Raw genomic sequence first — 21,991 nt, forward strand, 5'->3', positions numbered from 1 at the left:
GAATTTATTTTTCTGACAACAACATGTCTATCAAATGTGATATGCATACATGCAGGTGTGTTTTGTAAAAGACAAAAGACATGAGAGGGAGACTCAACCCTATTTGCAGTTGGCTTTACACAGAAACAGCCAGTAGAAATGTCCTTCAGAGAAACCAAGAGAGCATTTTGCTGTTTTGATGGATGACAAGCACTTCATAGCAAGGCTATGAAGGAAAACTGCTATTTGTTCCATGCAGGTTTCGTTTTGTAGCATGATAAAAACAAATGTTTCTGTTTAAAAGTGAAACTAAAAAATGCAACTTTATACAAGTTATGTTATTTTATTAATTCAATCAATTGTTATGACCTTTTAAGATCTTGATTTAGTTAGTTAGTCAATGTATATAATATTTTTTGTAGATTTTATTATCTTGCTTGCAGAGTGAAAGTGGTCAAATATAAACTGTGTACACTTCCCCCAAGTGGCTAATACACCATATTAGAGTCCTCAATGGTAGCGACAGAGAAATGTCCCAGTTACTGTGGATTATCCACAGAACTCACTGTTTTTATCTGAGAAATATTGGCAGTCATAGGTCTGTTTATCATTCCGAGTAACCTCAATATTTCAAGTTTCATCATTTCATCATATCTTAGAAGCAACCCTATTGAAGCGAATTTGCTTTAAATCTAGAGGACAAATATATTCATTTCAACACTGGTTGTGGAGGTTTTACAACAGCGGTTTCAAACCATGTGTTATTTTGGAATCACAAGGTGCTGATGAGAGAAACACTGAACCTGTGTCGTTGTCAGTGGCGGTGGTGGCGATCTGGAAGGAGGCGGGAGGTTTCACTCCAGCCCCAATGCACTCCAGCAGGGAGAAGAGTGTGTACCAGTCGTCTGTACAGTGGATGTTGGCCGCATTAGTCTTCAGCAGTTCGTGAAGGCCGTAGGCCACCTCCCTGCTGACCCGGGACAAGACATGAGGTTTCATCATCAGCAGGAGACGCAGGGAGAGGAGAACCTGTGGGTGCACAGGGAGAGAGAAAGATCAGGCCTGGAGTACAAGTGTGGTGATCTCCTTCAATTCTACCTTCCCTTTGGTAGATTTGAACAAAATGATGTACCCAAACACACTGGAAAAAGCAAAAATAGTAGTAGTCTTCAGTTATATTACCAAGATATAATCAGGAAGATATACCATTTCTGTTTACTTTGATCTAATTTTGTTTTACCATGATTAATATAAAAGACCTGATTTGTGGACAAGTTGTGTTGCTGGCTGGTTGGCTGGAGTGCTTGTTTGACCTAAAAAGTAGTGAATGATCTATTAAATTCAAGCAATTTTATTCACATTTCCTACTGTTTTCTCTCTGTTTTTTCCTTTACTATCACAGTCATGGTTAGAAACATTACAATTACTCCCCTGAGTGAAAATGTATTCTAAAAAAATCCATCTGAAATTCGTTTATAAAAAAGTGAGAAAGATGCTTATACATTGGTGTGGACGATTTCTGCTGCTCCCATTAACATATGTAGAAACATGCATCTTTAATATTCCTTTCTGTCCACTGTCACATAATTTGTAAAAATAGGCTAGTGTGATTATGTTATATTAAGAGTTCAAACTGCTTTTTACATGCAACCAAACATGAAGCAAAAACAATGCTGAGATGTTGATGCGGAGTATTAGATTATGGCTTTAAATGTAGGCCAGGCTCTTAATATGAGGTCAGGTCAGCATTAAATTACCTGCTTATCAGTACACATCTCGTAAAGTCTTTGTTTAGACACAATGGAGGAGTTTTCAGCATATTAGTGTTCAGACAGTGTTCCAATTGTAAAAGTAGAGTGCACACAAAACATCAACATCTAGTGCAGTCCAGTGATATAATTATTACCTTTGAAAGTCTTACTTTAGTGTACTGTAGGTCATCAAAGTTAATATGATAACATGACTCATCCCTGTTGTCAGTGACCCCCCAACTTCAATGGCTGAATGTAAGATTAGCTTTATGACCCTGGTAAAAAATGTTAAATTCAATTTGTCATGTCAGAAGAAAAAAACGGTTTTATTATTGCATATTTGTTTAATGTGTCAACAAATCACAGAAAAAAAACAAAAACCAGTATGCTTAGTCCCTGTCAAAATAAACTACAGCGTGTGTTCTCATGGAAATGAAGGAACATGTTTCCCTCATTGATCAAGCACTCAAGTAGACTTGAAGGATGGCTTTATAAAGTTTGTACTGTAGCTTCACAGAGGGCGGTAGCAACTCCTCTGCCTTGCTAACTTCTCCACAGTCCATCTGAAGGCTTAGCATGCTCCATACACTAATAATTTGCTAAAATATAGCTTCATACTTGAGTTTGTTAGTCTTTTTAGTAGCCAGAATTACTCTATCCTAAGAATCCCTCATTGGCTAGCATATTGAACATAATGCTCCATTTTGTTGACAAAAGCACAGTGCCAGGTTCACCAATGAGTGAGCTATGACATTGCAGTTCTCCTGATTAATATAAGAGTGGGAGAGGGGAACTAATCAGTGCAAAGGCTTGATCAAGAAGGCTTGGCTCAAGGTCTGAAATTTCATTAGATTCATTAGACTTTTGACATAAATATATGCTGAAAGTATGCTGATAAAATCCAATGAAACAGCCACGAATCAAACACAGGCCCACGTCCTCAGCTGCAAAGGCTGCATGATTTACATTTAAAACATTTTCAAGGTTATATATGACATTAATAGAGCAGCAAATAATCTATTCTCTATGTAAAGATATAGTAGAGTCATGGTGTCACACTCCCTCTGCCTGTGTTGCTATCGCAGCCTCTCTGTGGTTTGTTTCCACAGCCGGTCTGCTCCGTGTGCAGCTGAGTAGAGCGACTGAAACTGCTGTTTTTATCATCTACGTCTGAATTAAGGATTTATTTCCACCAAACCAAAGTTGGTAATTATTAGAACAGTGGGAAGACTAACAAGACTGTTTTGGTGAGTTTTATTTAGTTTGAAGTGTGTTTAACTGCTAGGTAAAATAAATGTTTTTGTCAATGGAGCCTATTGTTTTGGTATAAGATACTGGTGCTCTAATGTAACATCTATGGGCAAGTGAACCTCATAGAAGTTAAGTGGACATTCACTTCAAGTCACTGTGCTGCTCAAGGGCATCAATAAGTCACATGGCTTTGCACCAACACCAATTTGGTTGAAGCTGACCTTTCAGTGTAACCAGTGGGACAGTTTGCTGAGCTCAGGTGATTGTCTCAGCCTGTAACATCACACTAACTGTGCTGCAGTGTGTGTCCAGGTACATCAGTGTGTGTTTGGTGTACCTGAGAGCTAATGTCTTCTCGCCGCAGCAGGCGGATTGCGAGTCGAAGGAGTCCCACCACGGCCCTCTCCACCAGGAAGCAGCTCTCGTTTGTGTGGACGCAGAGATGGTAAAGGTGGTCACGCACTGTCTGCCACACACATGCCACACGGTCTCTACAGACACACACACACAGAAGAAGAGATGTTTTGTTAAAAATAACTAAGACAACACAAATGTCTTTGCTGTGAAGGTACTATTGATTCTCCTTCCTACCGGTTCTCCAGAACAATCCGCAGCAACATCTCCAAGCAGAACGCAGCATCCTCTTCATCATAAGTCTCTTCATCTGGGGTGACTGATATCAAAGCCTTAAGAGGAGAGTCGGGTTTGTTGTCTTTATGCCACACTAGCCCACAATCACTTTAAGCAAATACTTCTATGCAGGAAGTTAAAATCAACACCAGACAATTATAACTTGGTAAATATAATAATAACCTTCATTAGCTCCTGCAGAGACTCCAGCTGTAGGAATTTACTCTCTGTGATCAGCTTTTCTGGGTCACATTGCTAGAAAGAGAGAAATAGAAACCTCAGCCATGTTGACACATTTTACACAAATAGATCTGAAAGGGTGGCGAGTGGTTTAACATATACAAAGCACCTACACAGATGTTATGAAGTCAAATTTAAAAGATTCAACAAGCTTAAGATCTTTAAGCCCAAAGTAATAACAGAACTAATGAAACAAAGCAAAGTCAAGTTTTGACAGCTGATGAAAGTTATAAACCTCTATTTGAATTCTTTTTCTTTGGATATTTAGAGAAGAGAAAGGATTGTACAAATAATGCAATCATTAAATTAAACCACAAAGGCCTTCACTACACATGCTTTCACATGCATGAAAGGAAAGGCAAATAGAAAAATATAAGGTAATTATTTCCTATGAAAGTTTCCTGGAAAGAACAATCTTGTCCAGTAGCAGTCTCATCGCCTGTCACAATATTGACTTACTGTTTAAGAATGTTACCAACATTTTAGCCAACAGTCTTCCAGAATAAGCAGCAGGGTTATCCCTAACATTACCTGTGGAAGGAATGACTCTAACTTTTATTTATGATTCATTTATATAGGATATTTAAAAAAAAATTCACATTCAGCTCAGTTTATTGCTCTTTGAATGGGTGCATTATTGTGCTCATCATTATATCAGTGGAATAAAATGGTCTTAAAATGACAATATTGTTCATTGCAAATATTTCTGGGAAAATATATCGTCTAACAAAAGTAGTTATTGTGAGAGGCCTAGTCATTGTGTCTATGATGAAGGTAGTGTAAATTGTAATGTATTTCCATTCATCCGCTGAGCAGGGGTGCAAGAAAATATAGAAAAATATTTGTTTTGTGAAATTGGATTGATTTTGTTTTTAAACCCCCAACTGCTGGATAGAAGTGATGTAAATATGGTAAATGGACCTGTACTTGTATAGCGCCTTTCTAGTCTTCCGACCACACAAAGCACTTTTACACTACATGCCACATTCACCCTTTCACACACATTCACACAGTGATGGCAAAGTCCATCAAACAGAAACTAACATTCATACACATTCACACTCCGGGGTTCAGTATCTTGCTCAAGGATACTTCGACATGTGGCGGGAGGAGGCAGGGATCGAACCAACAACCTTCTGATTAGCGGACGACCTGCTCTGCCTCTGAGCCACAGCCGCTCAAATATATCATAGCCCTCAATATAAACTGAGAGCTATGATGTTGGATGTTACAGGGACTGTGATGAAAACCGTTTTTTTTGCCCTGTACCGCGATGTGCATCTTATCACCAGATTCTTGCTCATACACAACCCTACCGTATTTCAGACTTTAATCTGAAACTTATTTAGGATGGGAATAGCTTGATATAACAGATAAATGTTTCTTATATATATATATATATATATATATATATATATATATCAGGCCGAGTCCTGAAATATATATATATATATATTTTCATATATATATATTTCAGGACTCGGCCTTGGTACATGGGGCGTCAGCTCTACCAGGCGCCCGGATAAATGTTTTCTCATAAATAATTAATCATAACTTTACCTTAATGCAGAGGATGGCGGCCTGCTTGGCCTCCTGGTTTTCTGTGGACGGTCCTCTGAGTCCAGACTGCTCCGCTCCACTCAACGTCAACCAATTGACAAAACTCAATACTGCCGACTCACCACTGCCGTGCGACAGAAGAGGGAAATTTAAGGATTGTTTTATGAAATACATTTCTGCTTATTATATAGAAAGCTGGTTTCTTCTTTTAGGAATTAAAAAGCACTTCAGAATGATTAGCTTTGTGCACACCGATTTGAAGGCGTTTCCTCTCTTTGAAGAGAAATCTTTCCATTTGGCTCCACAAAATCCTCTACCTGAGGAAACAAGCACAGAGTTTGGACATTAGGTGGCAGCAGAACATGCAGAATGCAGTCTCTTTCTTTCAAACAGAAAGCACAACCCACAGACTGTATGTGCAGCCTCATAACAAAGCAGATATCATCCAATCACTCACAGAATAGAAAAGAGTGTGTGCAGTTTAGAAATGGAGTCCTGACCTCAACCATGGCTTTGGGCAGGAGCTCGGCTCTGAACAGCTGCAGCATGGAGTCCATGATGTTCTTCCAGCCCTCCCTAAGGATGTTGCCATGCCGATGGGCGAGGTCAAACACTGTCTTGGCCGCTGTCTGTGCCTTACTGTTGCTGCCAAACACTGTAGGAAGGTTTTCCACAGCCTGCAGGGAGAGAGAATGGTAAATGGTAATGGACCTGTACTTGTATAGCGCCTTTCTAGTCTTCCGACAACTCAAAGCGTTTTTACATTACGTGCCACATTCACCCTTTCACACACATTCACACAGTGATGGCAAAGTCCATCAAACACAGTTACTATATTCATACTGATACCATTTTTAATCTTTTAGTTACAGGACAGGATTTTGTTTACATCCACCACATCATTACGTTCACTCATTTACAGTAGGCATTAGATAGTCTTTATTTTCCCCGGAGGGAAATTTCCTTCTGTTACATCTGTATATAAAAGGCTGTATATAGTGTACATGTAACTCCTATTTTTTTAGGTATCTTATATTTTTCTTTCTATTTATAATTTACTATGTATTTTCTTATCTATTGTGTTTGTGTTGTATCTGGAGCTGCTGTAGTGAGTACATTTCCCCAGTGTAGCATCAAAAAAGTCCATCTTATCTTAATTTGTGTGTTATAAATTTGGTTTCTTCAGCTTTTTTGTACACCTTTTTGGCCAACTAAAAAGGCATTAAACACTGATCTATCATTACATGCAGCATTTTGTAAATTACTGATCAATTAATAAGGGACAAATTAACATTTTCTTTTGCCATGCAACAACATATTTCTATTTCACTATAACAAAAGACTAAAAATTATCCTTTTTCTATTAGAAGCTGGCCTTGTATTTTGTATAATTTATGGTTTTGTCATATTCTGTGGCCCTGCAGTGTGTTTTTGGAACTTCGTAATCAATACAGTATATTTGTATTTACACTTTTATATTTTTCACCTCACCTGTGTCTGCTTGGCATAAGCAGAGGTTCCAAAACATATACATACTGATATTGCACTTTGAATTTCAAGAAAATGTATGACAATCTCACGTCCACATAAAAATTCACAGCCAACAGAGCCAGTGGTACAAGCAATGTCTGCTTTGTGCATTGCTTTTTGTTGTTAATATGTGTACTGGTGTTGCATGCATGTAGATGTGGATCTATGTATATGTGCTGTGTTGTATATTTCTACAATATATTGTGGGGACGACAATGATGAATAGATAATTGATGAATCTGTCTTTTAGAATTTGATTGAACAAGTGATCGACTATCGACTATCAAATGAATATCTGAAATATAAACAACATGTAGTCCCCTATTACATTCTAGCTATCAGTAGGATGAGACATTTGTTAGTTTGTGGTTTTCTGATGCAGTGTTACATTTGGTTGTTTCTGAGCATCTTTCTTGTAATTATATGTATTTTTTTTCAGATTGTTTTTGGAGCCTTTTCCCTTTATTGGATAGTGACAGCTGAAGATAAACTAGAGGGATAGAGAAAGGGGATGACACGCAGCAAAGGGCCACTGGGAGAATTCAAATCCATGGCTGCTGCCGCAAGGACTCAGCCTTTGTACTGGGTTATGTTTAGGTCTTTGTATGTTTCATAGACTATGAAGTGCTGAAGGGGAATATGCAATATGTTGCTGTGTAAATAAAGCTTTGATTGGTGAAAAAACGCATATAGTACTGTTTTGATGCAACTAACTTAAAGTATTTTTTTTGGCTTTTACTGCGTTTATTTGATAGGACAGCTGAAGACAGACAGGAAAGGGGGGCAGAGAGAGAGAGTGGGGATGACCTGCAGCAAAGGGCAGATCGGATTCGAACCCTGGGCCGCTGCAGCAAGGACTCAGCCTCAGTACATGGGTCGCCAGCTCTACCCACTGAGCTAACCAGGCGCCCTGATGCAACTAACTTTTAATTATGATTAATTCATTCATTCATTGTTGATGTTACCAATAATCAATTAATGAAGGGCTTAAATTTGCAACCTGAGTATGTTGTTTTGTGATAGTAGTCTGAGCTCCACTAACCTGGGGATCAGGTTTAAAGTAGAAGGAGGTATGATGTGCATTTGTTTTTTATTTTAAGTTTAATAAAAAAAACTTAAAGCAAAATAAGAGAAAGGAACCATGTTTCTTACTATAGCTCGCTCTTTCAAAGTCTCATCTGTGAAGTTGAGCCACAAAGTAAGAGTCAACTCAAATTATAATGAAATCAATTAATTATTCTAATCTTGGGCAGTAAACAATGTTTGCTAATATCTCTTTGTGTAGTTCAGAACAGGATCCTGTCTTTAATAACATTTCACTGGGATATGTTCATATGTGGAAAAGTGTCAGCTTTAACTGCAAACGGAAGTTTGATACTGATGCTCTATAGTGGTAGGACACACTGGACCACTTTAGTATGCTGTGGACTCACCTCACTGCTCAGAGTGGTGAACTTGCAGAGGGAGATGATCAAATTGTCGAAAACGTCACTGAAACCATAGTGAGCTGCTATCATTGCACATTTCCTGCAGAGACAGAAACAAATGTGTGACTATACACCTTAAAACCTTACAAAACACCTAAAAACACGAGGAATTGCATTCCTGAGGATTTCAGAGTTAAAGGTCTTGTGTACTGTTGAATATAGGTAGATGAATTTCATTCCATTTCACCTGACCTAAATCTCAGAACCTCAGTTCTCAGACCAATCAGCAAATGAAGCAGAGTGATTTAAATGACACAACTCACCCCCACCCATTGCGAATATACAATTATTCATATTTTCACAACTGCAGAGATTGTTGTGGACGCCTGAGTAGAAATGTTACAAAGTTGAGACCTATCACAGCCTAGGGAGTGCTGTGTTCATTTTATCAGAATTTTTTACGGAAAAGTCTGATACAGTGAAATACAGTATTTGTCAATGAATTAGTGTGCAGCTGTTTGAAATTATGCTTGTCAGATGCAAATGCATCTTGTGTCTGGCCAACAGCACAATGAGCAAAGTAGAAGTTGTGGGCTGGAACGGTGAGCTACAGCAGCAAATACATAACTTTAGTGTTTGGGGAGGTTTTGTTGCAGAACAATAAAGCAAGAAAAGATGTGAAGGTTGTTTCACACTGTATGGCAGTAAGCTTAAATCCTTTGTTAAAGTACCACCATTTTAGCTGCTGACTATTTTGAAACTGCGTACCTGAAGCCAGTGATGGCCTTCTGGATGATGTTGTCGTCCAGGCTCTTGTCAAAGACGTAAGAGAGGGCAGCGATGGTGGGACCCCAGGTCATGCTGAACAAATCGTGGTCAAAGCTGCCGGCTGGCAAGTGGAGGAAAATGCCCTCGGGTGTGGCACCACGGTGTAGCAACACACTCCATACGTAGTTCTCCTTTACCAATCCTGTCTGTTCGTCTGGCATCACAATCTCCTCGCTCCTACAGAGGAAGAAACGTTAAACGTTAAAGCTTATGAATTCATTATTTTTCTGATACTACTGCTGATATGACTGCTGAGTTTTGGTGCCCATATCATAGAAATACTTTTTTATGCCTTATATTAAGGAATCTAAACATGTTTTTACTACTTTTTTAAATTTCATTATTTTTTATTAAACAAGATAAATTCAAATGCTAAATGTTGTCTAAATACAAGCAGCCATAAAGGAACTTGCCTTGACTTGATGAAACTGTTTAAAATTGGCTAAAGTTTGAATGGGGAATAATCTGATAAAAGAATAAATAAACAAGATTATGAATTAGAGCCCGACCGATATATCAGTATCTTATTGGCGTATATGTTGTCCATTATGTGCCGATATGAAAGCTGTTTTTTTTTTTTTTCGATAATACACTGCAGTTTGTTAGTGGACATGTTAAAGATATATGTAACTTAAATATATTTTAATATAGTTATTAAATATTTACTAAGATAGCAGCCTTCTGAGTACCCTTGCAGAGTCATATCAGTGCACAATACACATAGAAAGCTCTATTTTTATTCCAGCTCAAATATTCGGCGGCCATATTGGTTATAGGTTAATTTCTCCATCTAAAATAAGTATCTCAGATAATCAGGTCTCAAAAATCCCATATTAGTTGAGCTCTATTATGAGTGAGTGCAGCTGTGTATCATCTATAAGTATAGTTTTCTCAGCTTAATCAGAGATGCTGGCTTAAGTCCATCAGGTGAGTGCTGCAGTGTGATGGCAGCTTACTTGATAGCAGTGTAGATATCCTCCAACATGTCCTGTTCAAAGTCTTTGTTTCCATTTACTCCTTTCAGATTTTTCTTGAATTGCTGTTTAAGGAAAAAAACAGTTTAGCTGTTGAATAATGAACCTTTATTTAACCTATATTGAAAACCTCATTCAAATTGGAGAATCATTTCTCCACCATAAACATCAGTCAGTGCATCTCAGCACGCAGCTTAGCTCAATTCAATTCAAATTTCAATTCAATTTTATTTGTATAGCGCCAATTCATCACAGAAGTTATCTCAGGACACTTTTCAAATAAAGCAGGTCTAGACTGAACTCCTTATAACATTATTTACAGAGACCCAACAGTACCACCATGAACAAGACCTTGGCGACAAGGGCAAGGAAAAACTGCCTGTTAAAAGGCAGAAACCTCAACCAGTTGGAGAGAGAGAGGGAGAGAGAGAGAGAGAGAGAGAGAGAGAGAGAGAGAGAGAGAGAGAGAGAGAGAGACCCAAGCCTCTGGCATTCAGTGCTTCGTTAACAGTGCATCCAACAGTCAATTAAAAAGGGCTTTGTGCGGAAAACACACTCGTTATGTGTTATTTAATACGCTTTAGTTGCAGCTTTAAGAAAACAGGGATTAGAGCCAAGATCCTCCTGTAAATAAACATAACCACCCTGCGATGAGTGACAGCCTCAAGGCTCGGTTTTATGCCCCGACTAGACAGGGTCTGTCCTCCTGCCAGGTAGGGAGAGGGGAAACAGGAGCTCCTCTGCAGGGACACAGAAAATAAACAGCGGCAGAGAGAGCCAGAGAAAGCTCTGTTTGTCATGATCATATCAGGGACACGCACTGCCTCACACTTGCATGTGTAGTCACTCACTGTCAGAGAGCAGCACTTAGAGCAGCTGCTAACACACAAGCTGCCAAATCAAGCAGTTCGGTGTATTTTATGGACAAAATGATCGTCCAAATAAAAAAGAAATGGGGCCAGACACTTTTTTGCTACTCTCAAAATGAACATTAGACCTCTGACCTTACCTGTACGTCACTGAAAACATGTCAGCACATTGTCAGATCATTGGGAATAGGATCTGATTTACACACACTGATGCTGGGCATACTTTTCCCATTTCAAAAATAACCCCACTGCCAACACATGCTGTGGTGAATACTACACATTGCAAGCTGCTAAGTAACTGAAGTGCTAGGCGCCACTTTTATTGGCCCCCTCCAAAACCATTGTGTGGAAGCCTCTGTCTGTTGTCTGAGCCTGGAGGTCAACGGGCCTTCTTCACCAAACCGCAACTGACCTTTTGGGAATGTATAAGGATCATTGAAACACTGTATGACACCAGCTGTATGATGAGGTATGAGTCGAATCAGTTCTACAAATGTACATAAAAGAGAGTGTAGCAGAAAGCAAGTACTTGCTATTGTTTGTCAGTGAGAGTGGCCCACCCACAAACTGTTCACTGGCTGCCCCAGAGACTCTGTTTAGTCTTCTTCTGCTGTCAATCAAAGGCAGAGAAAACAGAGACAGAGAGACAGCCATGCACACGCACACACACACACACACACACACACACACACACACACACACACGACCTACTCCCCCACCCCCTAGCTGCCTGTTTAGGATGAGTTCACCTCTTAGACGGACCACCACTGGCTACAGCTGTTGGCTGTGGGCTTTCTGAGCCGCCAAACAGCACCAGTGCAAATGCTCGCACTCCCAGAGGAATGTCATACCATCAGACACAAATAGTGGCATGTCCCAGTGAGAGACACCAAATAGATGTATGAATACAGTTTAAATCTGCAAACTTACATTTGTAAAACACCATTTCTTTTTACCATATTTACAAAGGTCAATTACGTGTTTTTAATCTGATGCAGGGAGGGAATTTCATTTGTTTTTTTTATTATTTAGCAACATGAAACCGGAGTCAGATTACTTGTATGTGTACACACACCTGCCCAATAATAGTGATTCGGATTCTGATACTCAACACTGATGTCTCTTTCCAGAGGAAATGTCATGGTAACTTTAGACAACCCAGATGCCTAGTGTTTTAATTAGGACTGATTATTCAGTAGGAAAGATTTCCACTGTTTGTGTTTGTGTGTTTGTGTTTGTGTGTGTGTGTGTGTGTGTGTGTGTGTGTGTGTGTGTGTAGAGAGAGAGAGAGAGAGAGAGACAGAGAGATCACTCACCTCTGCAGTCATGGGGATGTTCTGCTTGCGGACATTGTGGTTATGCTGGTCAGTGTTGAGCATTATGACAGCATAGGCCAAGGCAAAGCCGGCATCGTTGGTCATGAAAGGACAGCCGTTCACCTTCTACAAACACGCACATACAGAACACACGATATAACACAATAAAAAGCACATCATCTGAAGCTTAAAGCCACTTGTTTCTAACTGAACCCAGAATTTGAGGACTGTTCTACTGTATATTACATAACACCAGCTAACCTTGTTCCTAAACTGTATCTCACCTTGCACATTGTGCTGATATTACAGTGACACCATAGAGTGGAAAACTCATTTACAGTGTCACTGTCTAAAATTACTCATCAACTCTTTCAAGGCTACTATTTGTGTGTATGTGGTCAGCCTAAGAAAAGGACATTACTTGGAATAGTTTCCAGGTCACATGGCTCCTCCTGCTATTTTGAGAAGTCAAATGTTACCCCCTGTGGAGTTTGTCCTTTGCCCATCATTGTGTATATGTGTGTGTGTGTTAACACTTATGTCATCATACTACTATAATCTGGAGGGTTAATCATGTGATCTGGTAATCATGTTTCACGTTGGCTTCGCTGAATGGAAATGGAAGAAAAAGGTGTGTGTGTGTGTGTGTGTGTGTGTCATGAAGGCAGCAGGAAATTAATTCACCAACATGAATCTCAGCTGTGTTTTATGGTGTATATGGGACCAAGTCGATCACACGTTTGCAGAGGTGGAACAACAAAGTTCTTGTTTTTTAACCCATAGGTAAGTCTCAAGTCTTGGCTGTGAAGTCCCAAATAAAGTTCCAAATCAAACGGGTACAAACAAGTCCCAAGACTAAGGTTGTCGTGATACCAGAATTTAAAACTTCAAATCAATACAAGTATAAAAAATATTTATTTTAACATGAAACCACATTATTATTATTTATTTTCTTTTTTGATTTTTACATTATCCCTGGTAGGTTCATTTCTTGTAACCATTTCAATTCTACTTATATTATTCTTCCCTTATTTTAGTGCTTACTCACAAACTATTTTTATCTGCTCACCTTGCTTTTCCATCTTTTGAATGTATAATTACCAGAGATTGCATCATTTCAAGCAATTTGTATTGGAATCTGAAAGCAAACTGGCTGATGGTTTGTTGCTTAAGTTGGAGCCTAATCTCTCCACGCTGATTGGGTCCTATATTACTGACCATGTTCTGATTACGCTACTGTCGATATTGTTTCGCTTCAGCTTTTGGATGTCACATCTTTTCAGTACAAAAGGTTCAAGTATTTTATATAAGTTAGTTCTAAAGTAATCCAACCCATGACTGAAGTCTGACTTAAGTCCAAAGTATAACAGTCGGATCCACAGCTCTGGAATGTTGGAGTGTCATTAATGTGAATGTCTAAATGCTGCTGATATACGGTAGGAAAGATTTTTTCAGATATTTTTCAGAAGTTGAGGAAATGTGCCTTACATGCCAGTTGTCTGTGAAGGTTTCCAGGAGTCTCTGGATGACAGGAGCCTCTCCAGGTAGTCTAAAGGCCTCCAGGTAGAGCCGCAAGGCCTCATCAATACGGAGCCCCTGGAAGGTGAAGGTGCTGCAAAAAAGATTTGCATTATTAGAACAACCTCAAATTATTCATTATTAACACTATACTACACCCTTTAAGACCTGATTGTAATTTGTTTATTATTTTGAACACAAAATACACCATATGACCTAGAATTTCATCCTACTTTACAAAGCTGTCCAGAAGCTCCATGTTCTTGCGATCGCTGATGTACTCGCCAATCATCTTTTTGTCCAGTCGGGGTTTTCTCTGAGCCATTGGGCCACCTGGTTGTTGTCCAAGGGATTACTGAGGAGGCCGTTCTCCTGCAGGAACTGGATTCCCTTCTTGGGCTTCTGGTTAAACTGCTCTGTTCCTGTGATCAGCAGCTGGATACATGACATAAAAAGCAGTTTGAAGGTGTAGTACTAGATTTTAGAATTGGTTGTTGATGTGTAATTGTTACAACAAATCTAGATCAATCAATTCTACTAACCTTTTTTTTTGTTCTAATTTCCATCAGCTCTTGGGAATCGGGTAAACATGACGAGAAGCGCTGGGGCTTTTTCGGGGCTCTGTTCTCTGCTGGAAGAAAACAAAACTTACATTAGCTTCAATTCCCAATGTTTAGGAAGACTTTAAAATAAAGTATGTATAAGATCACAATCTCACCAGTCTCACTGTCTACTTGATCCTGTCTGCCCAGTCTCATCTTCTCTGCCATCAGATGTCCACTGGTTGGTGGACACACTAGTGAATTCTCAGCTTGTGGAAGACCATTGATAGTACCCAGTCTATTAAGATCTGAAGACAAAAGGAAGATATGTTCTGTTAAAAAACAAAATAAATACTAATTTCAGATGAAGCTATTAATAGCTGATATTTGTCTTGTTATTTAATATTTTTATGTTTTTTTAAGCGTTTTGCTGGCCTAAAGGAAAAAGGGTGTATACCAGTTGAAGTGTCTGTTCCATTTTTGGTTGAAGCTTCTCCCTCTGCCAGCAGTGTTTCTGTCTGGTCTTGTTGAGCAGTGCTGTTGACCACCTTGGCCTGGCAGTGGGCTTCAGTGCTGTCAATCACTGTGAGAAGAGCCTCCAGTGACAGGAGGTGGGTGGTGTAGAGCTGCCCTGACACTGGGAACGCATTCTGTAGAAAGAAGGGTCAAGAAGAGTCACACCTCTCGTCAATGTTACACTGGCCCAAACAGCACATATCAAGCAAGATGTGGGCTTTACTACTTTACCACTTCCTTCCCAATCTGATGCTATTTACTATGCGGGCAAATAGGTTAGCTAGTAAGCTACCTAGCTAGATGTCTGCCTGTGAGAAAGCTATGGAGCAGGGGTGTAGCCAGCAGTTTTTTCCCCAAACACTCTTTGCCAAGGCATTTTTAAAGTGGCCACGCCTCTAACAATGTAAACAATCTCGTAATCGGCCCCTCAGGGTGCTGCTATTGTGCATGTCACTGGAAAGACTCTGCTACATTAAATGGAACAGAGCCTCAATTAATATCACTGGCAACACCTGTGTTTACCCTACTATTTCATGTCAAAATGACTGTTGTGACGAAGGTGTGTTTGGTATAAAACCAACATTAGAGGCAGAATGAAGTCTTTTTTATTAAGCTTGTGTAAAAACAAAAAGATTTAGATTAATGAAATAAATTTTATAAAAACAGGGTTTCTGCAGTGTCCGATGCCACATAGAATGGAATTTAGTACCTTTTTGTCATTGTCATGCTGGTCAAAGATGACAAGAAAACCAGAAAAAGAATGTAATTTAAGTTCAACTTTTTTGCAGAATATGAAACTATTCATCCCCTTATGAAACAATGAGCTTCTTGGCTACTGTAGTTAGAGGTGGCAACAGTGTTTGCTACAGGTCTGATGGCGCCGACTGAACAGCATCCTGTCCACACATCCACTCACGACAAGTCTGACTTGTAGTTTACAGATATATAATATGTGACACAACCTCAATTAAAAGAAGTTATAACAAAAATGACAAAAAAGAAAAAGAAAAGAAAAGACTTATATATACTTAAAAGATATACATATATATATATATATATACATACACAGTATGTATATATATATATATGTATATATATATATATATGTGTATATCTTTTAAAGGGAACTGAATTTAGTGCTTTTCAAGACTTTTAAAAACCTGCCGATAAAATTCAATATGGTGGTAGAAGAAATGTAATTATTTAAGATTCATGAAAAACATGTTTGGCCAATCAAACACCAAAGTATTATGTACAACAAAGAATTCATTGGCTTTTGAACACCAGGAATCGTCATATAACTTAAAGTGATCCCAGAAGGGGATGTTACCTTGGACAGCAGCTTGGTGAGGTCCTCGAACAGATTGGAGCAGTAGAAGTCACAGTCATAGTTGATGTACAGCTCAGTGACAAAGCTGGGGATTCTCCACAGCTGGACCAGAGCCTCTAGAGCCATCTCTTTCATCTCATAGGGCATCTTAATGTTCTCTGACGTGATGATGTCCATCAGTTTCTTCAGGTACATCTGTCAGTTTATCACACAGGGTGATGATTTTTAGTTCCTTAGGATTCGTTTTTACCGTATATTTGGAGTGCAGTCAATATATAATAAATATCATTTGATGAATAGAAAATACAGTTACCTCAAGCTGAAACTTTAGATGTACTCTCATGCTTTCGAAAAGCAAGAAGCAAACTCGTAAGGAGGAAGCATATAGGTTCATACGGTCCACACACAGCAACTACAACACAGACCACAGAAAAGGTACATTTAAATATTAAGATAGAAAATCAGTCCAGTCTCAGATCAAAGATTTTGTTTTTGATGCCAGTTCACTCATTCACTATCGAATCAGATGAAATGAGGTGGGCTTTAATAAAAATCTTCAAGTACAAATTGCAGTGTGTCAGTTTGTTATTAAAAACTTCCTAATAGCAACTGTAATTTTTAACAACAAACTATAGAGCTACGAGCATTCATTTGTATGTTCTACCTTACCTGGAAGAGATGTCTGCAGAGCTCATCTTTGACCAGTCCTAGTAAAGACTGGTAGTTAGCAATGTGTCCCGACTCTAATGCCACAGTCAGCAGCTGCAAGCCCATGTGCATCATTGCATCAGTGTTGTGGCGGTCATGGGGGTTGGTCAGTGAGATCAGAAAGCGAAAAAGCTCCCTTAGACATGGCAGGCCATAAGGGATGAGGGATGCTCCTACAGTGGAGGTACAGAGGAGGACGGAGGTTAATGAAGAACACATAACTGTGTAGATTCCTATCTGACAAGTAAAGCAATATCCTCAGTGTGTAAAGAAAACACAATTACTGTAGCTCTCAAAGTCAGCCAGTTTGCTTCTAAAATGGAATATCAAGGTTAAAAAAACACTTTTAATGAAAGCAACACCACAAGAGAAGTCAGAGGTTTGAAACCCTTCAGTATCCGTACCGTCTCTTTGTGTGGACTGCGTAAAACGGACACCACGGGGGTTGACATAGTCCATGTCATGGACAGAGGTACTGTCTGACTGCTCGGTGATGGGTTCTCTGTCCTCCAGAACCTCGGGGATGGACTCCACTGAGGCTGAATGAACTGGTTCAACCTGCCTGCCTTCAGACTAGATGCAAATGGAACACAAATCATGGTTATCATCAAGTTAAAAGATAGAGGATCTCACTAGCATTACTTGAGTACACACCAATAACAGACAAAATTTCTCAAAATGAACATGGAAAAAGGGAAAAGCAGAAAAAGTTACAAACAGAATAAATACAATGTTTTTGTGTGCAAGAACTGATCATGAGCAAACAGGAGATTGTTGGTCGTCCTATCGATATTCAAAACAGCTATACCTGTGCATCCAGAGAGCCAGGCTCAGTCGCAGGGTGTGTGCTAGCAGTCCCAGGGGTGGTCACAGATGAGCTACATTGTTCCAGGTCAGAAAGGTCTTCCCTGGAGGTGGCTTTGGAACAGGTATCCAGGCCACTGTCTGTGGTTGTAGGACTGGAAATGGAGGAACCAGCACTGTCTGAAGCTGGGAGGATAGAGGTGGTGAAGCCTTGCTCAATGAACGGTACGCCGCCTAACAGGAAAGAGATGCAGTCATGCAATGGTTTAACACAATGGGTTTTACCATTCACCCGCATGCTCAAATGTATACATCCCTCGCTTAATCCCTCATGTCAGAATTAGCAGCAATATGTAAGGTCCACAAAAGATTTCTTATGTATTTGTTTGCCAGAAAGTAGGATCATTCTTCACAAAAAAGAGCATGTTATTCATGTCTGCATTTGACCCTGCCAGCATTTTTAAATAAAGAAAACAGACAGAGCATTTCATGTTATTTTGGCTTCTAGAAAGTTCTGAAAGCAGTGGAAGGGTCATTACCTATGGTTACATGCACACTTTTTTCATTCTGATCGAAATGATTCCTACTGAAGACTTCGGCTCAACTGTTCATATGGGATGTGATCTAATACATCATTTAATCGGAACAGCTGTCTGACATGTTGCAAATGCTTTTGTAAATGGTAAATGGACCTGTACTTGTATAGCGCCTTTCTAGTCCTCCGACCACTCAAAGCACTTTTACACTACGTGCCACATTCAACCTTTCACACACATTCACTCATTGATGGCAAAGCCCATCGAACAGAAACTAACTCATTCATACACATTCAAACACGGATGCACGGCATCAGGAGCAATTTGGGGTTCAGTATCTTGCTCAACAATCTTGCTTCGACATGTTGCAGGAGGAGCCAGGGATCGAACCAACAACCTTCCGATTAGGGGACAACCCGCTCTGCCTCTGTTCCACAGCCGTAAAAGTTGGTGGGGTCAGATCCACTTATGTTGTTTTGGGATTCAGCATTGCAATAGGCAGTCCTCAAAGGTTTCCAGTGGTTTTTCAATTGTTCAACTTTTTGTTCGTTTTTTCTTGGACATGTTTATACAGAGCTTTTAAATTGAATATAATCAGAATGTAAACATAGCTCCATGTAAACATAGCTCCTGATGATTGTGAGTGTATTATTACAATAGCACTCTTACCTGAAAGGTTGTTGTTGCTGAGGGTGCTGGACTGGGTTAGGTCCATCTGACCGGACGGGCTTCGGACCATGTGGCGAGGCGGCCGTGGTGAGCGTTTTTGCTTCTTCCATTTGGTTGACTCACTCATCCCACCGGCACGCATCTTCAACTAAAGGAAACAGAGTGGATGATTGAGTAAGGCTTCTTCAGACACACTGTACTGCTGGACCATCATTACTGATTAAGGCCAGGATCAGATAGGATGCTTGATATCTCTTAAAGTTCTTCCTGTGTTAAACATGAGGGGGATGAGAAGCCTTTTCTGAAAGGGCAACTTACAACATACAAAAAGTTGAAAAAAGCCTTTAGTGGAGAATGTCCTCAAGTGATGTCACTTGAGTCACCGTCACTAAACAGCTGCATATTATACCTTCCACAGAATTACCAAAGACTGGCCGAGGGCAGCTGAAAAGTAGAGCTGCAACTAAGAATTATTTTCATTATCAATGAATCTGTCGATCACTTTTGTTGTTTGGTCCATAAAATGTCAGAAAATGGTCAAAAATGTTGATCAGTGTTTCCCAAAGCCCAAGGTGACGTCCTCAAATGTCTAATTTTGTCCACAACCCAAAGATATTCAGTTTACTGTCATAGTGGACTAAAGAAACCTGAAAATATTCACATTCCAGAAGCTGGAATCAGATAAGTTTAACATTATTATTTTTTTAATTTATCAATTATCAATTAGTTTGCGATTACTAGTTGACAACATATTGCTTAATCAACAGAAATGAATATTTTCTTACATTCTGATTCATTACACTAACTCTGTTGACCCTTGTGCAACACGCTTTGGCAACACTATAGGTGATAGTTGGTCATAAAATAAAATAAAAATAAATCAAATCTAAATATCTGGAGAGAACATAAACTTGACAATCATCCCTGGTTCTCTGAGAAACAGGTGATGCATCTCACTTTGGGAAGATACTGAGTGAGGTTCCAAAGAGAACATCCTATTTGATCGGGGCACAAAGTGAACACAGCCTCAACTGTAGATTAACCAGCAGGTAATTTCATAAGACAATGCACAGAAATTTAAAAAAAGCTCAGTATGTACATGCTAGGGCTGGGCAATAAATCGATTTTATCGATAAATTCGAATTTGTAGTTAAACACGATTTATTTTTAGTTAAAATCGGTTTTCTCTTGAACTTCCACAACACCGGTGCTCCCTTTCGGCTCCTGTAGGTCAGAGTGCGCTGACCCCTCCCCCCGCCTCTCCACAGATACACACAACATGGCAGCAAGCCAGGATGAGCTCATCCCCGACAAAGGCACAGTGTCGTCGGTTGTTTGGAACTGGTTTGGTTTTGTGGCGTCCGACAGCAAACAAACCACGACCCACTGCAAAGTTTGTTTGAAAGCTGTTGCAACCAAAGGTAGCAGTACGACCAATTTATTCCAGCACCTCAAGCAGACGCATGCAGCCGAGTGGGAGAAATGTTGCTCTCTGCGAGATATACAGGACCACAGCCCACAAACACCCGCTAAAGAACAGTCTACAAAAAAATCGATTAAAAATCATAAACCAGGTTTGGTGTGAAAAAATCTTTCTTTTTGAAAAAAAAATATTTTTAAGCCATATCGCCCAGCCCTAGTACATGCACACAAATACTGCACACTAAGAGGATCTGCTTCCACTTGTTCTGCTTTGATGATGGGTGCTGTCATTTTAAAAGGTTCTGTAAAGGGATTGTTTTAGGGTGTCATTTACAGTTTCAGACACCTGTTTTGTGAGCTTATCTCATCTAACCTAAAAAAAATATTGAAACATGCACTATCCTGCAACACAGTAAGCATATGGGTGTCATGATATACAGCAGCTGACACATATGTATGAGGGTGTAAACCCAAAAGACCGTTCAATTAAAAACAAAACTCAACAATAATACAAATGCAATGTGAGCATTCACAAGCAGAAATGTCTTAGTGAACTATGTTTAACGTGATAAGACTGTGCAGAATCATTTATCTGTTGGTTTGTTCTTTAATAACAGATGATCATTTCTTAAATACAGCACATGTCAAGTTCCACCTTCTAGCCAGGCTTACAGACTACAGAAGTGGGAGGTTAGTGAGGTCTTAAAAAGGACAGGGGAAAGGTTACAGGGAGAGATTCTCCAGCCTAAATACTGAAAGTCATCTTCCTTACCTGCACTCGTTTGTTTTTCCACAAGATATTGTAAGCCTCAGAAGAGAAGGGGAGCGGGCAGGTGCCCGTGATTAGTGATGGGTAACATGTCAGCAGTGGGACCAACACAAAACACACTTGAGCATACAGGTTTATGCATGATGGGAGAGGCGTGGGATCCAAACAAGGCACAGGGTTTGGAGACACAGGCACAGCCACTATAGACTCTAACCACTGGAGAATGAGCAGCAAGCCAATGAGCAGGCAGTGTGAGTGGGCAGGCAGACAGAACATGCAAAAAGCAACAACTGCTGGAACAACGCCTTCCAGCTCAATATTCAGGTCTCACATAAAAACCACATATAACAGTCATTCAAAAAGCAAAACAGGAAAATGATGACTTAGGCTATATTTATTCTAGTATAACACATGTTCAAAACAGGCTGACTTCCAGTATTTCTTCTTGCAGCTTTCTCGATATCATCAACCTGTAGAGCTGGAGAGCCCCCGCAGTTCTACACCTACAGTTTTAGACATATACGCACGTGTGAGTTCCTGGCCCACTGAGCTTGTTGGAAAGGTTTGCCTTCAGGGCTTTGTAGTAATTTTGGTGCCTAAACCTTACCAAACAGTACAGGTTTCTGACAGATCATCCTGAGGGAAAACTCCTCCCATGTGCCACCATTTTAGATATATGCATGCCCCACCAGTTTTTTTTTTCGTTTTTCCTTTCAACTTGATGGATGGGGGCAGGATGGAATTGAACCCGAGGCATTGTGGTACGGACTCAGTCTACTTTGAGCACAGTGTAGTGTCCCAGTTATTGTTATTTCTGCTTTT

General features: G+C 39.7%; 1 protein-coding gene across 1 annotated transcript in view; it reads right to left on the reverse strand.

Moving 5' to 3' along the window:
* Positions 1-21,991, reverse strand: part of gbf1 (golgi brefeldin A resistant guanine nucleotide exchange factor 1) — a 104,255-nt gene that overhangs the window by 20,545 nt on the left and 61,719 nt on the right. Inside the window, 24 exon segments of the mRNA XM_051422690.1 lie at positions 783-1,008; positions 3,319-3,472; positions 3,573-3,667; positions 3,795-3,866; positions 5,412-5,535; positions 5,664-5,728; positions 5,912-6,088; positions 8,375-8,468; positions 9,137-9,373; positions 10,153-10,235; positions 12,356-12,481; positions 13,844-13,967; positions 14,107-14,179; positions 14,182-14,308; positions 14,416-14,504; positions 14,592-14,723; positions 14,873-15,065; positions 16,262-16,456; positions 16,575-16,673; positions 16,931-17,142; positions 17,374-17,542; positions 17,778-18,007; positions 18,979-19,126; positions 21,173-21,208. Of these exon segments, the coding sequence (XP_051278650.1) occupies positions 783-1,008; positions 3,319-3,472; positions 3,573-3,667; positions 3,795-3,866; positions 5,412-5,535; positions 5,664-5,728; positions 5,912-6,088; positions 8,375-8,468; positions 9,137-9,373; positions 10,153-10,235; positions 12,356-12,481; positions 13,844-13,967; positions 14,107-14,179; positions 14,182-14,308; positions 14,416-14,504; positions 14,592-14,723; positions 14,873-15,065; positions 16,262-16,456; positions 16,575-16,673; positions 16,931-17,142; positions 17,374-17,542; positions 17,778-18,007; positions 18,979-19,126; positions 21,173-21,208 (3,280 nt within the window).

The sequence above is a fragment of the Dicentrarchus labrax genome, unplaced genomic scaffold, assembly GCF_905237075.1.
Source record: "Dicentrarchus labrax unplaced genomic scaffold, dlabrax2021, whole genome shotgun sequence".
Lineage (NCBI taxonomy): Eukaryota > Metazoa > Chordata > Actinopteri > Moronidae > Dicentrarchus > Dicentrarchus labrax.